The following is a 15,054-nucleotide window of genomic DNA, read 5'->3' as shown; positions in this document are numbered from 1 at the left end:
ATCTATGGTCGCTATATTCTCAAGACGTTGAAATCTTAACTCCCAGACCGAACGGTTACCATACTGGACGGCCACGCAGAGATGTCGAGTTCGAATCCCGGGCCGGGAGAAATATTTGCATGGCCTACATATATTTCTTTCGTGACTTTAGGTGTAATTTGTGGTTGTCTACTGTGTGTCCATTACACCAGCGATACAGAGTTTTCCTAGTGCGGGCAATGAATGTGTGCGTTATTATTATGAATACTGTCACTAAAAAAAGTCAACTTTCAGGAAATGAAACCAGTTTAAATTTGAAAACAAAAAGCGAGATTTTTGTTTAGCAAAGCTATTAAAGGTTATTTGAGGTACTCTTATACTCATCATAATATATAAAGTCGAGAACTGAGTTTTAACAACCTACATTTCCGTGTTATTGTTAGTTGGAACGGAGATTCTATCATCATAATGTAATAAATAACATATTCAATGCAAATAAAGATTATTATAATGATAAAATATATCATATAATAATAGTAAACACTTACTTAGCATCTCCCGATGAGTTGGGCGGTCGTGGAGGCACAAACGCGTCCACTACTACTTGCTCTGTGCCTTTGATCTCCGCGCGACAGAACGGACAGCCTTGTCCTTCAGAGTCCTGAAATATAAAAATATGATAAAGTACTATATTCTAGATTACGGACAAACGCGCTATACGACAATACATACAAGTGCGGGTGGCGGCTCCCCGGGCCCTTTCCTCAGTCTTGCAACGCAATGTTGTTGTTCATTCAATTCAAACGCGATACAAACGAGCTTTGTATCGCGTTTGAATTGATTTCTTCCGCAATTTGTAAAGTGTTTTGTAGACGCATTCGAATAGATACAAATGCAACAATCAGATTTTTTAACCTCTACGACGCGGTAAACGCGCATCGTCTGCATACCGTGTGCAAAAGCTTTATATACAACTATCGTTAATCCTTGTTCAGTTGTCATTTCTTTATGATAAAAAAAGTATATTGGAAATGCTGTTTTTAATTTTAATACTTTGGTCATTTTCTTTAGTTTCAGATGGGTTTACCATTAATAATCTAACATAGGTCACGACAGTAGTAGAAAGCATAGTGTGTATATACTTACAATCTGCCACGCAGTGAGACACGGTGTACATAATAAATGCCCACAGGGTTCTATTCTGATATCCTTGTCGTTCTCTGCGCAAATCTTACATAATTGGAAGGTGCTTCCTGCAATTTGAAACAATGAATTTAATTCAAAAACAATTCTGTTTACGTAGACGTATTGAGTGTCTGTGTTAGGATTGTTAGCAAATAATTGAAAGTTTGTGTATTTTTCCCGTATGCAAACTTTCTTGAGTTTTTTGTGCCCACATACTCAAAAGTTTCAGAACTATTAAAACCATTTAAAATATCGGGTGGGCTAGTGGCAGTGGCAGTGGCATTGCATCGCATGAGTCCAGCTAATATAAAATATAAAATACACAGCGTAATACTGCATATTTTTAATGGAAGTGGAAAAAAAGCGAGATCCTTACGAAAAGTTCTTAGCAATATTCACAATTTGCTCATTGCTTTCAAAAAAATACAGGTCCCTAACATCTGTATATTGGTCACGAACATTTAGCACGTGTCAGCTTATCTTTTCATTTTCAACATATAGCCCATCAGATCATCAACAGTCACACGGTCTACCTGACAGTGTTATCTATCGTCGATGTGAGGTTGTGGGATAAAAGACTCTAAGTCTCCTGAAACTGCGCAGATTTTCCCTAAACAACAATAGTGTTTTGTTGTAGAAATACGGAGGTGTTACCAATTTAGGCCGGTTGCGTATATTTAGAACAATTTTAGATTTTGAGTTCAAAAAAATTCAAAAAATTAATACTGACCCATTTCACAATAGAGCTCATACTGTTCTTGTGTTACGGTGATGTGGTCTTCCGCGGGAGAGATAATCGCGCTGCTCAAGTCGGGGTTCACGTCGCGACCATCCGGGTATAAGTAGCTGGAATAAATAGTTCATAACTACATTTGTCTTAACACTTATTGCGTAGTCACACGAGCAACATTTCGACTGTACCTGCAAAATTTATGTCGGAAAGAAGTTTGCGTGGAGTCGGGGCGATTGCATCACAACTGAAGATTCTTTGTTAATTTTGTGTTCTTCTTATTCTTAGGTTTTCGTTCTCGCGTTTTTTTTTTAAATATTTTTTCGGATCTAAATTTCAGCAAAGCATTTCAACCCGCGTCAAAGAACATATAGCTGTCAAGCATCGTCTCGTAAAAAATCTTTAGTCAGTGAAGTTGTCATGGCTAAACCTACACGTTTAATAAGTTTAATAAACCTCGCGTCCTTGCAAAAGAAGTGCATTTTCTATTCAGAATGCTGAGAGAGCCATTGTAATTAAAAAACATTCTAATTTGAACAGGTGAGATGGTTTCTCCATACTACTATACTATAGGATCCATTATTTCGTCTGATGAAAAATCCCAAGCAGATATAAGACTGCCGTACTACTCATTATGTTTTATTTTATTTCTAATTTTCTTTTAATATTAAATTTAATTGGTAAAAAAATCATATTGTTAAAATATTAGCAAAACTTATCTAGCAGAAACTGGAATGTGCTTTGGTAAATTAAAAATGAGGTATTTAAATTAACATCTTTTGTCCATAGTTCGAAATAGGCATTAATATTAGAGATAACTGAATAATGACTTTACCATCTCAGTTAGCCGTGACCATGGAATCTGTAAAGGATCCGAAAAGAAGGATTGTTTGAAAAAAAAGCTTATATACGCGGTTCAGATCCGAGAAATCTTTATGGACTAAGAAAGCACTGTCAGCGAAGTCTATGTATTTCATATTTAGTACCATCCATTTGACATGTTTATTTTGGTATAAATTTGGATTTTATTTCTTTTATTAAACTGAATATCAGGTATCGACTGTGAACTGGCAATCGGTCCTATCTCAATTTTGACAACTTAACAGTATGAAGAAAGAAATTGTTTGCGTCATTTATGTAGCATCTGGTCTATTAAATAAAAATACGTAGTTTTTAGATATTTTTATTACACATGTATGTATGTACACTACGTATTTTTATTTGATAAACCAGATGTTATATAAATTATTTTTTCTTCATCGTGTACAGTTGTCAAAATTGGGATAGTACCGGTTGCTCGTTCACAGTCGATATGTTTTTTTCTTTTTTGAAAGAAAGATAACAAAAACAACTTTAGATATATATAACTTACAATCCTTCTCTGTATCCGTCGAGCAGTGCCTGCACCAAGCTCTTGTTTTGCGGTATGGTCTGCAGGATCTCTCCGTCGGCCGTCACGTAGCCTATCGCCCACTGGCCTAGTCGCGTGCACGATAGCCTGTAACAAATAAACAATAATTAGGCGGAAAAGACTATTCCGAATCGCAGCTGTCTTTTACATATATATTTTTTTTTTCAAGTTCTTCACAGAGGTTCCTTAATGGACGAGTATGTATGAAAGCACTAATGCGCGTTGATGAGGCCAAGGATGCGTAACAGGTATCCCGATGGGAAAATGAGCGTGACATGTGTATGTATTGTCTGTTTGTCAAAAATGTTATTTTTACCTTACCTTATTATGGAAGGTTAGAATGATGAAGCACTAATATAAATATACTCTATTGTAACACGGGGTTTTAAGTATGTACTAAAGTCAATTCATACAAATTAACTTTAGTACACACTTAAAAATGTAGATGGCGACACGAATTTAAAAAATATATAAAGTATTAAGTTCCGACAATTTGAGGTATCTCTCATAGGGTTGTATTCTAGAACTCTACTCAATGCTCAAGTCAGGATTTGAGTATGGTTTAAAGCACTCGAAATCATACTTAAGTTGCTGCCATTAGGGTCGTATTTCCAGTGCTTGAAACCATACTCAGATCCTGACTTGAGCATTGAGTAGAGTTCTGGAATACGGCCCTTAGGGTCGTATTCCAGAACTCTACTCAATGCTCAAGTCAGGACTTGAGTATTGCAGTGAGCACTGAAAATCATACTCAAGTCCTTGCCATTAGGGTCGTATTTCCAGTGCTTCAAATCGTACTCAAGTCTGCTCAAATCCTGACTTGAGCATTGAGTACAGTTCTGGAATACGACCCTAAGACTATTTCTTTTATTTTTTTCCATCCTCTAAGGTTATACGAAATAAGAAGTATAAAATCTAAAAAAGAAATGCAAAACTGTTTAAACAACATTTTAGTAACGTTCAACTGAAATTCATTTACGAGTATGGTAATTGGTGAAAACAGTAAACTGTGTAGAAAAGATAACAAATCGAAGATTACTCAATTTTGATTTGTTAGTTTAAAATATTAAAAGTACAAACATAGCTTCTTTGCAATTTTGTTATATTATTATATTATTGCCTGAACTAGAGCAATAATCTTGACAAAAATATATCTCCCATCTGCTGGCCTTTTCGAATATCATTACAATCGCATCGCGGGTTTACTTCGTTCATCTATTGATCAGCGTTAAGAATCAAAATGAGCTTCCGATTGAGCAAAATTACGAGTGCGATATATCTTTGTATGTTTTATATGTATAACAGTATAGTATTATCTATGACTGTATAATGAACAAATACGTATGTTCGTAAGTAGTTGTTACAAGCCAATATAACACCATCCAAGATATCAATTAGTCTGTACCTGATTTCCCTGTTACCTAAAAAGGTGCCCGCTGGTTTTATAGCGATCGTAAAGTGTTTTATCACATTGAGTTACATGTGTACAACGGATCAAGAGCAGCGCGTAAAACGTTATATGACTTTCTTTTATTGCTACGTCTAGTGTTGCATAATGTAATGAGATTTTTTATTTTCTCTTTATTTATTTAGGTATCTTTATACAATTTTATACCTCGACAAATATCAAAGTAGAGACAACTCTCATAATCTAATCCGGATTAGGAGACGTACTAAACAAAATAGTTAGTCGACTAAGCGTGGAAGATGAAAGACAGTCCGGTGTGTACCCCGCCTTTCTGGCACAATGTTGCCATTTAAACCACTGATATTTATTAAACTTTTGGCAGAAGATTATTAGTAGCAGTAGAGCTCGTTGTGAAAGAGTTTATCCAGAGAAGTACTGCCTTATCTATTTTTCACTTTTCCATAGAGAGATCCACTGATAATAAATGTAGTAGTACTAGGGATAATATGGTGAAGAATGCTACGGTGCAGGTCGCCAAAAGATATAGCCCTGATAAGTTGAGGTATTATTTTATTGTTATTGTATCAAACCAACCTGAATACGTAGCTTCCAGCCTTGTGTATGTATTTCTGTAGCCGTGCTTTAACCTCGTCGTAGGTGAGGAAGGCGACGTAGCCTGGATGTGTCACGGCCAGCAGTTGCCAGTTGCGGAGCAGGGTGCTCCACGGTTGGAATAACCTGAAAAAAATATTTTAATGTTGTTACTTAGGTACCCGATTGCAAGCCTTTTTTATTTATTGTTATACTTTAAAACCACTAAAACAAAACATTACAATACAATTTAAGTATACCGCTCATTCGACGTTTCGATGTGTAGTGAGCGTGTTCGCACTGCTGCGTGTTGAATTTCTTCGTAGTGTGCGTGAGAGTTGTTAATAAAGGGTGTATAATCCCTTTGGAGGGATTTATTACTTTCCAAATCAACCAGTCAGGTAAATTCGTTTTCAATGGAGAGAAGTACGACAGGGCTTTAGGTAAAGATAGTATTAAAATATTGAAGTTCAAGGCAGGACTGTGGTAGGAGAAGTGCTGACGAAAATAGCCAGCCTAAGCACGAGAGACGAAAGACAACCCCGTGACGTGTTGTCTTGGAAGGATTTTGATAGAAAACTTCTCCTATCAAATCCACAATATCAGATACCACAAGACTCAATCCAGTGTCGGCTTCACCTATGGTGCAGCGTATGCGGCGCACACGGGCACGGGGTCTCAGGGGGCGCCGAGCGCAGCTCTCGTCGCCTCCAAAGAGCCTTGGTCAGGCTCCGTCATTCGCTCGAGGTTACGCGATAAGTGCCTACCGCTGAGTGTATCGCCAACAGTGCAAGCGCGTAGACAAGTCTTTCATTTACATTACAATCCTTGTACAACCACAGCATTCCGTTCCGCACGACTGCACACGACGAGCAACGTTATTTTCACCTCTCTGAGCGCGTGCATAGGTTCCTTTTTCCTCGTAGTGAGCGCCTGGTGCCACTAGTCAGATTTAGTAGACCATTATAGTGTAGGTATTTTCGATTTTACATGACAGTGGCGTGGTGGCGTATCTGTTACATAGTAACTATTAATTAAGTAAACCGTGCCTTCAGCGCTTACGGCACGAGTGGGCTATTGCAGTACTGTTCCAACATCATTTATAATTACGCCATTTGCTCCCGAATTTCCGATCACTGGGGAAAATATAATTGTAAGTATTCCACTTTGATCGCTTGCCTACTAGAGGGCGCCAGGGTATTACACCCGGGTGCTACATGGACTAGCGCCGGCCTTCACTTAACATTCCTTATTATTATCACAAACTCTTACAAAATGAACGAATAGACGTAACGTACCCATTGAATTAGAAGAAAATATAGTAAGGGCGGTAAATAAGAAATCAGTATCAAAAGTTTGTTTTCGGCTGAGGGCTTTAATGACTCGATGTTTGTAATTTTTACCATTCATACTACATAGAATGTTTTTCATCACATTTGCGAGGAAATAGATAACAACAACAATTTATTTCTTGTATGAATAAATATTGCTTCACACAACAATAACGGATTTTGCAAAAGGCGGGTTTTTGTTTTTTTTTTTAAACAGGTTACCAGCTATTCTTCCATAGATAATACGACTCGAACTAAAATGTTATTAAGGGCACAGACGCATGTATGAGATATAAAATGAATAATTTCCAATTTCTAAACATAATGCAGAATTTGAATCACAAAATAAATTTAGTAAAATATATTTAATTTGCAAATGTTTGTTTTTTTTTATACGTCAAGTGTATGTGAAATGTAAGTTCAGATTTTTCGAGCATAAAAACTTTTTGCTTAATCTGGATGTCAAAAAATCCATAGGGCGATAAAATACATTACACATCGAGCTTCCCAAAAAGACGATCATCTAATTTCGGGTTTGTGGCGCGTCGTCTCTGTCACTCGTATCTGTGTGACTTTTTATCATTAATTTGTCCGCCGTGTGACGGAAAACGGCGCTCTACAAATCCGAAGGTTTAGCCGATCGTAGCCGAAAGTGTTTTTCTAAAGCTCGACGTGTAATATTTATAAATAAATAAATAACGCACACACTCAACATAGCCCCGCACTAGGGAAACCCTGTGTCGCGGGTGCCATGGACACACACATAGACACCACAAATTACACCCAAACTCACGAGAGAAATAATTGTAGGCCATACAACTATTTCTCCCGGCCCGGGAATCGAACCTGGGACCTCTGCGTGGCAGTCCGGCATGGTAACCGTTCGGCCACAGAGGCATTTATGACCTAGCATTTTATATTACAACATGAAATTCCGAATCAAATTATGTAGTACTAACTTTATTTTTAAATTTTGCCTTTGTTGGACAAGAAATCGTTAAAACCTTATTGAGATATTGAAGCTTGTACAAAGTGATATCTTGAAGAAAATGGATACACTTCAGATGGTGCATATTCAGATTGTGGTAGCAGTAGATCTCCTTGTGAAAGAGTTCGTTCAGGGAAGTACCACCATCTCACCTTTTCTTGCCGCCAGGCAGCAGTGAGAGCATTACTGCATTCCGGTTTTGAAGGGTAAGGGCGCTGGTGCTATACCAGGCACATGGAATTTGTCAATTTATGGCTCAGGGCGACGGGCGCAGTGGCAGTGCCCCTCAGATCTTGTGATTTAGAGCTCTGTGTGGCACTGGAATTATTACACGGACAGGCGTGTCGCACCAGGACCACGACTTATCCGTCCCGTCATTTGGTATGTTAAAAGAAAAAAGATGGCTTACGTTTGATAAAATATCTTTTACTACAAAAAGACAAAACTTGCGCCTCTGTAATGGAGGATCTTCGTTTACTGACTGTAGAGCAACGCATTAGTAAGCGCGATGATGCGCGTGTGTAATAAAGCGTGGTGTAATTTTTGAGAGCCAATTGACAGCATGGGATGACTTATCTTTTGTCTTTATGCTCCTGCTAAGCGTGGTACATTGCGATAACATATCATCTCTCTCACTAAATGAGGTATTTGACATCTTTATCGTAACATCAAGTGACGGGACGGACAAGTCGTGGACCTGGTAACACGCCTATCCGTAACAGTTGCAGTGCCACTAAAAGTTTTAAATCGCAATGTTACCCTGAGACAAATTTTGACAAGTCCCAGAAAATAATTTATGAAATTTTGTTTTTATTTACATTATTGTAGTTGGCACGGAAGAAACAAAAGACGTTTAATGTAGTTTCAGATAGACGGGACTATTAAGAGACTGAGAAGACTACTATCGTTCTCCAATCGTTACAGATTATACTAAGTTTCAGTCTACAGTGTTGCCGTGTTGGTTTGACTTAAATTGTAAAAATTCCCGATACTGAAAACATTAGTTTCGAGTCACGAAAATGCCAGAAAATTCTCGAGAATATCGACATTTACGGGATCGAAATTTCTGGAATTAAAGTCCTTAGAAGTACGTCAGTAGATATTGAGGAAACGACAGAACCTGCGCTTTAAACCTCAAACCCTTTTGAACATGTAGAGAAAAATCCAATTTCACAAGAAATGGCTTGTGTTAATAAATTCGTTGAAACACGCTGAAAAAAATTTCGATGATTGGAATTCATTGTAATTCGACGACTCTTTATTACGTTTATACTTCTCGTTTGCGAATTACGTAACAACTCGGGCGAAATATTGACTTACCAAAAAAAATAACACATTGACAACGTCAATTATCACAAAACACGTCAGGTTACTTAGAGGATGGATAAAAAACAGTCTAAGTCAGGTTATCATTTTAAATAGGAAAATCACAGTACAAAAATTTCTCGTATCACTTTTTTGTTATTGTGATCGTTACGGCGATGGTGCCCGCACGGGCGAGGGCGGGGTAATATTAGACGAAGAGGGAGGGGAATCGAAGCACATAGATATTTTGATACATAATGAAAGGGATCGTGAAACTTACCTAGTAAAAACGTCAAACTCAAAGTTGGATATGAAGTCGTTACACGTGAGGTCGATGGTGGTTTTAAGCGCCATCGTCTCGAGCCCTGAAGATATCGGATGCACATTGTTGAGTTCTTCGCGGAAAATCTTCCAGGGGACCAGGGTGCTGGAAATGAAAAAAAAAAATGTTATTGAGTTTTCGAAGGAATGACGTAAAGAAATTTTCCTCTATTCCATTCCAACAAACTAAGTTGATTTGCTCTCTCGTCAGTGTACAAATTCATTCGATAGCAAACTCAAAATTAATTATCTGTAGGTACCAACATCAGAACTAGTCGTTAAGGCTCAAACTGAAGTTACGCAAGACTTCCATAATACATTCTAGAAGATTTCTCGAACATATTGGGATGGCTCTGCTACATACCAACTGGCCACCTTGGATTCAATTGACAAGCGTGCCACTTGGCTTATAGGCGACTCGGAATTAGCAGAGGCGAAGCTGCAGAGCCTTGAACACCGCCGTAAAGTTGCCTGCTTATCGCTATTGTACAGGATATCTGCGAGAGTGTGCGATGCAATTACACGATTTAATTCCGCCTTCCCCTTTCCATCACCGGGAGACTTGACGTAGGTTTGGATTCCACCTCTATGTTAAGGATATGGAATATAGAGGTGGAAATAGCGTTACGCTTTCACATTAACATGGCGAACGGCTAAAGGCTGGAATTCCCTGCCTGCAGACTTGTTCCCTGAACGTTATAACTTGCACCTTTTCAAGGCAAGAGTGAATAGGCATTATTTAGATGTGCATGCTCCATCGTCGACCTCACCGTCAATTTTTTCAACTTAAATGGAGGTCAAATGCGTACTCACATTTTTATTAAAAAAAAATCTTCTGAAATCAACTGAATCGACAACATAATAATAGTAAGAGCGATTACACATGGCGACTTTTAGCGACGATAACGCGCTTTTGTGAAACATGCGTATCTGAAACGCGCGATTACAATCGATGCAGTCGATGCAACCGCCGCACCAATACAAACACCAGCACAACCGATTTAACACAGCAGCACGTTTTTGAATCATTAAAAACGTGCGGCTGTATCGATGCAAAAGCGTTGCTGTAGGGCTAGCACGATAAGGCGCAACTTGCGCGAAACGAATTCGCCAGGAGCGTCGCGGCTCGTGGCTCTCAGGTTAGAGATGTCGCGCCTTATGTCGCTGTCGCGCCTTATGTCGCTCTCGCACAAGTCGTAGCCTGTCGTGCTAGTTCTACAGAATCGATGCTTACGCACGTTTGTTTCTACGTAGGCAGGTGAATCTTCAGTACTTGTAAAAAAGTGTCGCGGCTGTGTCGCGTGTGAATCAAAAGTGAATCACGTTTACACCGCAATTGCATCGCTTTTTAAGTCGCGCGTGTGTATAAAGGTTCTAATTTGTTTCATTATAAAGCAATCAGTCCCATTAAGGATTAACAAAAACCACCATAAAGGCAGTACTTTGATCAAAAACAATTTCATAAAGCGAAAATCGATGAGGTTCGGGCGATGTCGTAAAATGCTAATTGGCTTTCGGTGCGTGCATATTTTGCAATTATCGGTATTAATTCTCAATAGGGGAAGGTCGGTATATACCTACATGATTGCCTGTACAAATTATAGACTACAGGACGCATGCTCGCAATTAAAAATATGTGGCATAACCTTGAATTTATCTTAGTCTTCAGTGAGCTTTACGCATAGAATCATAAACTATTGAAAAAATTTGTTATATTCCAATATTCATTACGTCTGTCTTTACTAATGGTGGCTTTTAGTACATAATTTTTGTGTGGGATACAAGGTAGTGCAAAGTATATGTATGTATTTATAATTCATAATTATGGTATCTATAATTTTTGACTAAAAATGACAAACAATGAGAAACTAAATAAACACGAAGAAATATCTTTGAGAAAACGATTTGGTTTGTGACTTTTTTGAGATTGACTTTTATTTTATTTTATTTTATTTTATTTTATTTTATTTTATTTTATTTGGGATAACAACAGCCATAATACAATTTTAACCTTACCATACATTTAATACTTTTTGGACAGGGCAATTACAGTTATCCACTAAAATAATTACTGATAATAAACGTATAATATATATCTATTTATATACGTATAATATATATCTTATTATATTATTATTAATGTTAAGAATATAAACAAATATAAGGATGAACAAAGTAAAATGAAATATAAATATTCCTGTATCTGTTAAAAGAAAAACAATACGAGATAGTGAGAGAAAAAAAAACATTAAAAAAAGATAAATAATACTTGAATATCAATATATAATTAATACCCACAAGCATACTAATAATAAAATAATACATACATGCGTACGTAACATGAAACATATATTGTATATACACACACAACACTATTATATACTAAATATAGAGCTGTATAACGTCATACCACCATTTTGTAAAACTACAAAGTTTAACCATATTGTGCAAATGACCAAATGATATCTGAAGTACAGCTGACCAACCGTTTAATAGTCGTTTGTTTTAAAGCAGTGTTTAGAACCTACAAAAGGGTAAATATATCCAAACTGGTTGTTATACGTTCGAAAAATACTCGTGAGAACAGTATTTTTGCCGTAATTTGTGGAGTGGAAGGGACATTTGACAAGTTTGGATTCGTCTCAGATACAAACATGTGACACAGCATTTCTAGTGGTGGCATTTTGTTGTTTCAATTGGTTTTATAAATAACAAAACATAATATGTTTAGGTATATTTATCAAGATTAAATAATCACTTCATAAACTGTTCATAGTAAAGCCAAGACAAAGATACAAAGATCAAACGACAGTTTTGTAGTGGAAGAAGTGTAAGATGTCGTGTAACACGATTATATTACAAAAATTCAAATATCGAAAAATGTTTTGATTGAAAATATTCTAATAGAAAATGTGTTAATTGGAAATGAATTATATGAAAATGCGAAAACGTAATTTCTATCTGTCAGTTATCTATCCGTGTTCCACTGTGGCCATCCCCTGCGACAGCTGGCGTAAAATAACAAATTGAATTTCAAATTTGTCAATTGGATACTTTATTTAGCAATGATTTCGTCGTATTTCCGTTTTAACATTTGAAAAATCTTTACGTCGTGGATGATTTTCAATTTAATCTAATTGCCGTTAAATTTACCAAGCGACTTCTCAATGTTCAAAGCAAATTATGGAATTGTGTAAAATTCACCATTTTCCTGCTTTTCATATTTTCAAAGCTAATCAGTGACATAAAAAAAATTCTCGCTCATGATACAATTTTACTTGTTAGGTGTCAAACATAGTAAACCAACATGGTATTAATCAATATTAAAACTTCGTACTCCGATTTGTGTCAACCAGAAACAGAAAATGGGACATCGCGCTTGAAGTGTTTTACCTTTAAGCCACGAAGGTCTTCAAAATTCTGAGGTTGCGACCTCGAACACATTGATATCTTCACTTTGTCCAATCTTGGTGGTTTGCACGGTATACTTGGTCCTCTTTCAACGGATTGCTCCCTTTAGCAGTTTTAACCTCCATTTGATTTAATTGTGAAAATTGTTTGTTGGAAATTGGCTACGACTGAATCTCATTTGAATCGCGTTAACGCGCGTCATCAGCGCGTCCTCTACGAGTATAAAATGCACCGTGTGCATAGGCCCTTAGCATTGTAACTGTGTTGCCGAGTACATAACTTTTTTTGTTAAAAAAATGTTGTACAGCCTATTATGAAATTCATAAGCATAAGTTCACACGTAATTAACAAAGCTAAGTAACAAAGGCCGAAGTTATATCAAAGACAATTACAATGTAAATCCTCTAATCCATTGTTCTGATTCTTGCCTAACCCGCTGTCGCTGTTCCACTGATATGGCAATGTATTGTGTGGACAGCTTTATTATTCTCTATTTTGTGGCTTGGAAAATAGCGATTAGGATTTAGACACTTGATTTGGAAGATTTGTCAACTTGTCTCAAGGTGATGGGCAATGCCAATTTAAAACTCTAAGCGGCACTTAAGACAGTTAATTCCTTTATTGTTTTTCCATTTTCTAAGGAGCAGCACTACAATTTGTGACGATGCGACGTCTTTCAACCGTCATCCCATCTTTTTATAACCCTTTTCTCTGGTTCCTGGCCACTTACTTTTGAAATTTTTTAAATCCTTCTCTAATTCTATTTTTTCGTCATTCTTAATCGTCATTTCTGTCAAAATTCTCCAAGAGAAGACGTGTCCTTCAATCATGTAAAATCATAGATATAGAAAAAAGGGGAGATATGGTATGGGGGCGTGGTTCGCCACGGTGACATGGCGATCGTTGTACATGCAAGATCTCTCGTAAAACGTGAAAATGCCAAGTTGTAGCGATACACCTTGTAAAAATTGGAGTGAAAACAAAAATTTTAAAACCAGTGAGATAACATTCCGCCGGCTATTTGCATTTTTAGTTACTATTTCTATTATTATTCAATGTTTCCTTTTTGTCTCCATAGAAAATTCTAGACTGAAATATTATTCCTGAAATGTTTCAATTTCTTACTATGATTTTTGTAATTAAAGTCCCTAAAATATCGAAGCGAAAAGCATTCACGTTAAATTGATTTCTTTTATTTTATTATTATTATTATTACTAAACATTTTATTTCGAGCAACTTTAACACAACTCATATTTTGGACAACCGTTTCAATTTCATGTCAATTTGGATGTTGCTGTAGCTTGAAGAAAAATTTATGTGTTTTAGATATTTAAGATATTTAAATTCCATTATAATCGTAGATTAAACGTAGAGTATTTTTAATTTTTAAGTTTTTCCAATGAGTTTAAAATAAAAGAAAGTTGGATTAAAGCTGCAGGAAAATCGAAAGATTGGTTTTCTTATTACTATTTCTGACTTTGTTTCAATTTCTATAGCAAATGCATTTAAAAAATAAATAAAATAAAATCGGCTTTATTTTACATGTGCATGCAAAATAAATTAGAAATAATTATAGAAAATGACATAAATCCTTCATAAAAAAACAACATAATTTATAATCTATTAAATTCGTTAATGGTTCGTGTTTACTCTTGACAGTGACAGCTTCAGCAACCCGTGGTTACGTATAATGGAAAATTGACACTGGCGACGATCGCCATATTTTTTATATTATTTTTATAAAACTGACACTGGTCCAAGCCTAGTGGCCGCCATTAAGAAAATAATAATAATTTATATTCATATATTAATTTAATAATACACCAGTACTAGTGTAGATATAGTATGAAAAATGGAATATTTTCTTTAATATTAAAAACAGCTACATGGTTTCCAACTATCAATTAGGTAGGACCACATCCCTCGTTGAGTAGCATTGTTGAGTAGCGTCAGTTTAAGGTTAATAAGGTTGACAATTCACGGAGCGGTTTCCCTCCGCATACATATCTCTCCTTTTTTTCTATATCTATGTGTAAAACTGCCCATAAAGCAGCAATATATATACGAAGACATGACCTTTTTGGATAAGTGTCTATTTTATATTGTTCCACAAACATATCCGAATGTAATTTAAGTTAGGGTGCATTTTATAGTATTGTACCTGTGTTTTTATACTAATGTTTTTTGTTACAGCTTTTCCTTGTTCTTTCCTTACCTTTTCTTTGTTTCTACAATAAAAATCTTGTAACAAAAATTATGTGGACCGAGCCTTCTCTTTAATTTCTCCAAGGCTAGCCTACAAACTGTTATGGACAATCGTGTCGCTGACCGCCAGGAGCACGACTTGTTCGTCCGGTCATCGTCACTTGATATAAAGAAATGTTCATATAGAA

At 36.4% G+C, this 15,054-nt stretch overlaps 1 protein-coding gene across 1 annotated transcript in view; it reads right to left on the bottom strand.

Annotated features, from left to right (window-relative positions):
* Positions 1–15,054, bottom strand: part of LOC113233528 (E3 ubiquitin-protein ligase CBL-B) — a 142,694-nt gene that overhangs the window by 11,518 nt on the left and 116,122 nt on the right. The window contains exons 2-7 of the mRNA XM_026468650.1: positions 9,209–9,355; positions 5,308–5,451; positions 3,267–3,392; positions 1,895–2,010; positions 1,126–1,232; positions 528–640 (exon numbers count right to left, since the gene is read on the bottom strand). Of these exons, the coding sequence (XP_026324435.1) occupies positions 528–640; positions 1,126–1,232; positions 1,895–2,010; positions 3,267–3,392; positions 5,308–5,451; positions 9,209–9,355 (753 nt within the window). The remainder of the gene's footprint in view (positions 1–527; positions 641–1,125; positions 1,233–1,894; positions 2,011–3,266; positions 3,393–5,307; positions 5,452–9,208; positions 9,356–15,054) is intronic.

This window comes from Hyposmocoma kahamanoa, unplaced genomic scaffold, assembly GCF_003589595.1.
Source record: "Hyposmocoma kahamanoa isolate Upper Pololo Valley unplaced genomic scaffold, ASM358959v1 79, whole genome shotgun sequence".
In the NCBI taxonomy this organism is placed as follows: domain Eukaryota; kingdom Metazoa; phylum Arthropoda; class Insecta; order Lepidoptera; family Cosmopterigidae; genus Hyposmocoma; species Hyposmocoma kahamanoa.
This window is presented reverse-complemented; position numbering and strand designations above follow the sequence as displayed.